Here is an 8,807-nt window from a genome sequence, read left to right on the forward strand (position 1 = left end):
CAGCTCTTTATCAGAGCAGGGTTTCTCAAGGGCAAGTATCATGTATTCTTCACCAAGAGGTCCAAGGACAAGATTTCTTCTGCTTCTGAACTTTAGGCCCAGTACCCTCTCCCAAACTTCTATCTACTTGATTCTGACACTTTCTGGAGCCTGAATGGGAATGTCCAGCCCCGTGATACCTCTGTAAACTTACCCTCTACAGCTTTATAAAATTCAAGTAGTAGAATTTTATAAAGTTCAAGGTAGAGTGGAAGCAGGAGAAAGACAAGTTGAACCAGATCTTGGGGTAAGTTCTTCATAGGTATTTCTCATCTTTTTAGAGTAGTTTTTGTTTGTATAATGACAGTATCATGAAAAAAATGAAAAGATTCAAGATAAGGAGCAAGCCTACAATGCCCACAGCCAAACACCCTCCATGTCCGTCCCTTCTAGAACCCAAAGCATATAGCAAGCACAGCACAAACAAAAGCAACCATATTACCCTCTTATGTGGGAAAAAACATATATATTGGGGAGTATTAAGTATTTGGATGTGCTAGAGAGAAAAAGTTTTCTCCACATGGACTTTTTTTTCTTGGAGATATTTTCCTACCAGGAAAGACTAAAGAAGCATTTTATGGTTGACTAGACAAGATCCCTCCCTGAAGAAGACAGTGCCGTGGGCAGTGTTGATGGTGGCATGGCACACCTGGCATCCTTGGCCCATACTGGCAGGGACTGACTGGAGACAAAGTCTTCTTGGGAGGCGGGGATGGGAAGTGCTTCAGGCCCAGCTGCTCATCCTTGAATCTTACACTTTTCAAGGACTGTTGGTGTCTGGCCTGCCTTTCCCTGATAGAGCTACTTGGGTCCTTGGAGGTAGCTTGGTGACCGTGAGCTGTATAACTCATTATTCTCCGTTGCTCTGGGTAGAAGGGAAGTCCGTGGTAGCAGACATATCCACATACTGGGGCTTGGAGTTCCTGTTTGTGTTCGTTTAACTTTGTGGCATGACGTCCATGGTGAATTACCATTTTCTCCTCTAGAATCTGTCCAACAGTTGTCATGAGTGCTTGAGCCTCAGAAGTCTCACTGGCCATAATTGATTTGCTTTTGACTGGTCCTTGGCTCTGGGCAGAGGCTATTATTGGCTTACATTTTTGCAGAGCATTCTGACCTTTGACTTTCTCACTGGGGAAAATCCATTGAAAAAAGCGCCTCACCCTTTTTCTGAAGAGGCTTTCAGGAGGACCCTGTTTCTTCTCTGGTGGGACTTGGATATATCTGCTCCTAACAGAATCTGTTATTCCCCTGACTGGGGCAGGATGACACATACACTCGGCTTGAGAGGTCCTCAATTCCTCAAATTGTTCTTCATTTCCTGAATTGAGCCTCCTATAGTCCTCTCTTTTATTAGTAGGGACAGTCATCTTGCTCTGGCTCTTCCAGTCCTGAAGTTTAGGGATCATGGGCTCTTGTTGCCTTAGGCAGCTCCTTTGGTCTGCTATGAAGCCATATAGCATCTGGGAAGGTACCGTGTCTCCAGTAGCTACTCTCTGGGGATGACACTGCGGCACCTGAGAAGCCAAGTTGTCTGCATCAAGAAGCATGTTTGTAGAATAGTCTTGAAGCTGGTTCTCTGACTTTGTATTCATTTTGGACTTAAATTCACTAATCTCTTCATTAAGGCATGTCTCTCCAGGATCTTGGAAAACAGACATTCTAGAAAGTTTTTTACTGGTATCTAAATTCCCCATATGCACATTTATGGTTTGGGATTTTGTGAGCCCATTGTTTCCCAAGCACATTGGTTCCACTGCCTCCCTGTCCTTTTCAGCACTAAAACATTGTGATCCTAAGCTCATCTCCAGCATCGATACCCTATGGCAGGGGTCTTGTGAGGCCCAATCCACAATCTCCTCTCTTGGCTCATTCCTGGCCATTGTTGAACTGGGACTCAACTCTAGGCTGTTCCTCTCAATGCATTCCACAGAACTGCTCCGCTGAGTGTTGCCCATGAAGTTGAGTGTGAGGGACTGAGAAGGTGGCCTGTCCTCCTGTCCAATCAGAAAGGCTTTTAAGGGCCCCTTGTTGTCACCAGATGGGGCCCTTCCCAGCGCCCTCTGGATTTCCCCATACATAGGTGAAGGAGCAAGGAAAGGCCTTTCCAGGGTGGAAACTGATTCTTCTATTATTGCCTTCTTTCCAAGACATGACTGAGAAGGTTTTCCCAGGAATTCAGCAAACTTGACCATTGAGGGGGCCCCAGACACACAGGTGGCTGCTGGGGCTGAAGCAAACTGTAGAATGGGTAAGGGTTGAACCTTTTTCAACTTAAAGAGATTTATGGGTTTGAGGACCTTGAGGGGTAGACTCCACCTGTGCCTCACCCAAAACCTTATAATATGTGCTTCCAGCACTTCTTGAATGTCTGGACGGAGGAAGGAAACCCTGTGGGAGGTGTTCACATATGGTGTCCAGCCCTTCAAGATTCCTAGATTTCTGATTTCCATGTCAGTGTTGGACTTGGGAAAAGCATGGTTAACAGCCAGACCAGTTTGGTGCACACTCATAGGCATATGTTCACTGATCTGCCCCAGCTTCCTGCTCAAATTGCGTGTCAAGAGGTTTTCTAGATTCTTATCTAAGCTTCTTAGTAAATCACTTCCTAAGTCACTCTGTGACAGCCCCAAGTCACTTTCTGACTCCTCAGAGCCCACTCCCTGAAACCTCATTAGTGAGTTCTCTGAGGCCCTGGAGATATCTTTTGGGACCTTCCCCAAAATATACCCCAGGCCCTTGCCCATGCCCTGGCTTAGTTGGAAACCCACTTTCTGTGTATCCTTGCTGCTTTTATCTGCAAATGCAGAGGGCTGTGAGGGTCCATGCTTACCCTTTGCCTGACATGTCCCTGGTAATTCACCCTGATGTTGCCTTAGTTCCAGAGACTCTTGGATCTTACGGGGTAACTCCCAACGGTGTTGAACGAGCCACTTTTGTAGGTGTTGCTCCAGTTGCTTACGGAGCTCAGGACTGATTGGAAAATTCTCAGGAAGGATGGAGACCACCCAGCTGTCTTCAGGAAGGTTGGAAGTGAAGACACTAAAGACCTCTTGAGATCTTTTGATTACAAAGGATAAAGCCCCCCTTTCTAGTTGCTCCTGCAACAAAGGCCATTCTGGGTGTTGAATCTCAGTTGGGATGAGAAATTGTGACTTATCCCGGGCTATAGGGCAAGATATTTGACAAGCTCTAATCTGAGGTGAGGAAGCTGATGATAGGATAGGAAGAGAGGACTGGAGATGATCCTGGGTCAGGATCTGAGTGAGAGGTGGGTGTTGGAATTGGGGTATGGTTGAAATCAAGTTTTGAGATTGGAACTCCAGTTGGGATAGGGGCTTGGACTGGGAAAGCATTGGAGATAGTTTAGGCTGCATTTGAACTGGGCAGGCACTTGAGATTCCATTGAATAAGAAAGAAGGAGACTGTAGTGCTGAAGAGCTTTCAGAGATCCAGGCAGTAGCCACCAGAGATTCACTGTGTAGAGAGGGGAGGCCCCAAAAAAGTTGGTTATATTTCTGTTGTAGATGGTGCCCCAAAACCTTAGGATACGAGAGCTGCTGAGGACCAGGCAACTGCTCTGGTTTGCCTTTTGTGCTCCAGAAGTGTTGGGGGCTTTTCTGCTCAACATCCAGTGATTTCAACATATTTCCCAAAGAATTCAGGTGGTAGTCAGGACTCTTTTGTTTTGGATATGATCCATCTTTTTCTTTTTCTTTCCAAATGTTGATCTTGATGCCCTCTGTGACTTGTATCTCCAGGAACTTCTGGTCATCAGAGCTGAGCAAAGAGGGAGTGGCAACTCTTATTTTGTCAGTGGGGTTTGCCCAGAATGAGGCCTCTGGTGAGTGGTGGGAAAGGTGTTCATGTTGATACTCATAATTTGAGGAGGTTGAGAGGCACAAGGCTTTGGCAGCGGTGTGCCACCAGGACAGGGCTGAAATAGGACAGCTTGAGTGGCCAAGGCTTGAGGTGGTTGGGATAGGAGAAGCTGACGAAGGGGTATGAGATGACCTCTGTGTAATGGTGCCCAGTGGGAGTGTCTTTGAGTCACACTGAGGAAGAGTCAGAATGGAGTCTGAAGGTTGTGGGGCAGAAGAGGTGGTCAGTGGAGGAGGGCAGGCCTCTGAATTAAGGGGACGTGGAGGGGGAGGGGAAAGAGCAAGTGGCTGGGGTAAAAGGGGAAGAAAAGTCTCTGGTGGCCAAGAGACACTCAGAGATGAGTGGGAATGAACAGAAACTGAAGAGGTCTTTGGGCCAAGAAGTAGAGGGCGCTCGGTCAGAGGAACTGGGGTAGCCAACAAGGACATGGCAGGAGCAGCAGAATCCACAGGCTCTCCGCATGGTTGGTGGGCTCCGGCAGGCGCTGCTTTGTACACCTCACCAGGGAGATCTTGACATAAGAGCTGATGAAAGCCACCCTTGTCAGGGAGCCTCCCCAGGCAGCTGCAGGAGACAGGAAGCACAAGCTGCAGCTAGAAGTTGACCGGGCAAGGCGGGCAGGGCAGGTTGGGCAGAGGTAAACATCTGTAACTCACAGCCCTCCACAACCTCCATGCTGACTTCACACTGCTCCTGCTATTCCTAACCCCAGAATTTCACCCACATCTTGTTCCCGTGGCTCCCCTTCCCAGGATTCCCTGTGGTCCCAGAGTCACATCATAGGCCCTGGGACAGAGGAGGGTCAAGGAGAGGGGAAAAGATTCTTCACCTCTGCAAAAGTGAAATCAGGCTGCGAGCTCCCTCCAGTTCTTTCAGGCAATTCCTGCAAGCTGGAAATCAGGAAACTGGGTTACAGTGGTGAAAATAGGGGCCCAAGGGTTTTACAGAAGACTGAATGCAATATTTCCTTAGGGTTAAAGTGTTTGGTGATTAGATTCTGGAGCCGAAGCATCAGTGCTCAAAGCCACAGGATCCTTCACAGTGATGGCAAGGCCTATGATGCGGGAGTGCTGCACTCTCCTATCCATCACCTCCCGGAACCCTCACAACTACCTCATTGGGGAGAAAGGGTAAGGGTCACAAAGGAATCTGAGCAAACTTAAACCACTTATCTACAGTTGGACTTGGAGGTTCCACCTCTGAATCCAAGCATTATTGGTCCACTACAGCCCATATACCCTTGCCAGGCAACACCCATTTCAGCCCCAGCAGCTTCCTTCCAAGCACAGAATCTGGAAAATATACAGTATCTGATCTCCTTCCCAGACCCTCTTTGAGGGCTCTGTTTCCTGAGGGATGGTCTCTGCACCTGGCATGCTCAGAGACTGTGGAGCTGGACCCTCAGGGGCAAGAAGGATGGAGGATAACTTAGGGCATGCAGGACTAAATGGTATAAGCTTACCTTTCAAAGCTCCACTTTTCTTCTTACTCCTGATCCTCTTCCTCAGTTCCACCTGATGCTAATAGAAAAGATGAAGGGCTGGAACTCATTCTCTCTTCTCTCTAGATGGTCTGCAAATGCTCACTCTTCATGAACAGTACGAACAACTACTTTCTACATTTATACATCTAATGGGGATCTGTGGTTTTCTTTCCTTTCACTCATTTTTTTCCTTTTACTCATTTTTTTAAAGATTTTTATTTATTTATTTGACAGACAGAGATCACAAGCAGGCAGGAGGGGAAATAGGCTCCCCACCGAGCAGAAAGCACGATGCAGCGCTTGATCCCAGGACCCTGAGATCATGACTTGAGCCAAAAGCAGAGGCTTAACCCACCGAGCCACCCAGGTGCCCCCTTTTACTCATTTTTAAAGTGGATAAAAATATTTTAAATTTTTCTTTGGGACACTTGGGAGGCTCAGTCAGTTAAGCGGCTGCCTTCGGCTCAGGTCATGATCCCAGTGTCCTGGGATCGAGTCCCACATTGGGCTCCTTGCTCTGCGGGGAGCCTGCATCTCCCTCTGCCTCTGCCTGCCACTCTGCCTGCCTGTACTCTCTCTTGTCTCTCCAACAAATAAATAAAATCTTAAAAAAAATTTTTTTTTCTTCTTTGAAGAATGCAAGCCCAGATTTTCTATGTCAGATCACTATGGATTTCTCACATCATTATTCGTCTACTCAAAAAGTATACACATTCTGAGAAACTACAGGTCCTTCTCTGCTCCATCAAATAAGACTCTGTTTCTCAAGCTCAGAGCCCCAATCTAGTCCCTTAGAGACTCTTCAGAGATCAGCACTGCCTCCAAATGGGCTCTGACACAGAGGAAGAGCTTACCTGAGGCACCTGCCACAGGAAGGGGAAAGTGGCTGGTGAAACAATGCTTAGGATCTGTCTTCCTGCAGAAAATAAACTCTTAGTATACAGCCCTCACTCACCGGTCACTGTTTGTGACTTTGCTCTGGAACCCTCTACAACACCTGGACTCTGGATCTGAGATCTTGGGATAGAAATCCTTGTGCCCTCTCTAACCCTTGCTGGCCTGGTTTGTCCCTAGAAGGATGATGTTCTATTCTGAGACTTCCTATCTCAGAAGTTTCTCAGGTGATTTAGAAATGTGGATATAAAAGATAATCTCTGTTGGGGTTTAGTCAAAGTTTCCTTACCTTCCTGGTGCTTCTATATTTCCTAGCTGGTGGTAAGGATGGATTACTCTGAAAGCAGGGGAGTAACAGAAGAAAGAGGCCAAGTCCACACAGGAAAGCAAAGATGGTATCAATCACCCAGGAGGTGGGACTGGAGCTCAGCCAGGTGGTGCCAGTGCTTCTCAGAGAAAAGAAATTCTCCATCTTTGGAATCATGCTGCTGCCCTCAGGCAACTGAGCGCTGGGACAGAGCTCAGGCTTGCATCACAGAGCTATTGCCTTGTCACAAAGGGTTCCTGAGAATGGGGGAGGGAGCAGTCAGAGAACAGGCTGGACCACCACCCCTCCCCCACCATTCAGCCCCACAGAATCCTGCAACATCCTGGGCCTTTTAGATTCCTCCTTCCAACTCTACTCGTATGTCAGAGTCCTTTGCCAAATTTCCATTTATTCCATCTGGAACTCAGATATTACATGGTCCCCATTGTTCATTAACTATCTTGGCTTAAAGCCCACCCTTGAAAATCTGAAGTTGACCCTAGAATTTTGGCTATTTCCCAAGAAATTTTACTCTCAAGATTTTCTCTGTCTTCAACTCCAGCTTCCCATATGTTTTTGTCTTGTATAAACCCAGGTACATAACCTAAATTTCTTTTGCACTTATTTAGTTTTATGAATTTTAGTGTTTTGTCTCATCTCCAGGAAGACATACACAAAATAAAATAATTTATTATTCAAAATTCATAAATCAACATATGAAAGTTATAGTTAAAACTTCAAGTGATATTTTTTAAGCTTGTAGTTTTTATAATTCTGAAGTTAGTAAAGTTTAAACCGGACAAAGACTTTTGGGACATGCTGGATACACACATGTGCACATGTACACACACACATAACCACACTTATCCATTCACAAACCAATCCAGTATTTCCAAATCCAAGAATCCACAATTTTCTCCTGGGAACATTTTTCATATGTTGTCTTGACCTGAATTTTTATTTCATTTTTGTCTCAGTTTAAATTTTTTTTTCAAGTAAGTTTTGAAACATGTTGTCTTAATCCATTAGGGTTTCTAAAACAAAATACCACAGGCAGGGTGGATTATATAACAAATTTATTTCTCACAGTTCTGGAGTCCAGGAATTCCACAATCAAAGTGTCAGCATGATCAAATTCTGGTGAAGTCCCTCTTCCTAGTTCATAGGCAGAAACTTCTCACTGTGTCCTCACATGGTGGGAAGGGGCTAGGTATATATGAGGAGATTCTTTTATACTTATATTTTTGTGTGTGGTGTAAGAAAATGGCCTGGTTTCATTCTTCTGCGTATGGCTGTCCAATTTTCCCAACATTAATTGTTGAAGAGACTAGTTTAAACTTGGAATATCTTGGAAAGATATTCAAATATACCGGAAAATTAACTATCATATATTCAGTTAATTTTAAATTTAAATTCAAGTTAATTAACATAGTGTATTAATAGTTCTGGAGTAAATTTAGTGATTCATCAGTTGCATGTAAAACCCAGTGCTCATTACACCAAATGCCCTCATTAATGCCCAGCACCCAATTAAACCATCCTCTGACCTGCCTCCTCTCCAGCAACCCTCAGTTTCTTCCCGATAGTTAAAAGTCTTTTATCATTTTCTTCTCTCTCTGTTGTTATTTTATTTTTCCTTCTCTTTCCCTATGTTCATCTGATTTGTTTCTTAAATTCTACATATGAGTGAAATCATATGGTATTTGTCTTTCTCTGACTTATTTCACTTAGGATAATACCCTCTGGTTCCATCCATGTTCTTGAAAATGGCAAGATTTCATTCTTTTTGATGGCTGAGTACTATTCCATTGCACACACGTGCATGCATGTGCGTGCGCACACACACACACACACACAATCACTTCTTTATCCATTCATCTGTTGATGGACACTTGAGCTCTTTACATATTTTGCCTATTGTAGACATTGCTACTATAAACTTTGGGGTGCATGTGCCCTTTCAAATCACTGTGTTTTTAATCCTTGGATAAATACCTAGTAGTACAATTGCTAGGTTGTACGGTAGTTCTATTTTGAACTTTCTGAGGAACTTCTATCTGTTTTTCACAGGGGCTGCACCAGTTTGCATTCCCACAAACAGTGTAAGATGGTTCCCCTTTTTCTTCATCCTCACCAACATCTATTGTTTCTTGAGTTGTTAATTTAGCCATTCTGATTGGTATGAGGTAGTATCTTGTTGTA

The 8,807-nt window shown here is 44.9% G+C and overlaps 1 protein-coding gene across 1 annotated transcript; it reads right to left on the reverse strand.

Moving 5' to 3' along the window:
• Window positions 1–501: 501 nt before the first annotated feature.
• LOC116856831 (spermatogenesis-associated protein 31A3-like) lies at window positions 502–6,804 on the reverse strand. Its single transcript, XM_032840457.1, has 4 exons — window positions 6,588–6,804; window positions 5,384–5,441; window positions 4,751–4,811; window positions 502–4,485 (listed from the first exon to the last, which is right to left on the reverse strand). Exons 1-4 carry the CDS (start codon window positions 6,780–6,782, stop codon window positions 615–617), a joined length of 4,185 nt encoding a protein of 1,394 aa, XP_032696348.1. The 5' UTR covers window positions 6,783–6,804; the 3' UTR covers window positions 502–614.
• Window positions 6,805–8,807: the final 2,003 nt, after the last annotated feature.

The sequence above is a fragment of the Lontra canadensis genome, unplaced genomic scaffold (genome assembly GCF_010015895.1).
Source record: "Lontra canadensis isolate GAN:19392208 unplaced genomic scaffold, GSC_riverotter_1.0 scaffold113, whole genome shotgun sequence".
NCBI classification, from domain to species: domain Eukaryota; kingdom Metazoa; phylum Chordata; class Mammalia; order Carnivora; family Mustelidae; genus Lontra; species Lontra canadensis.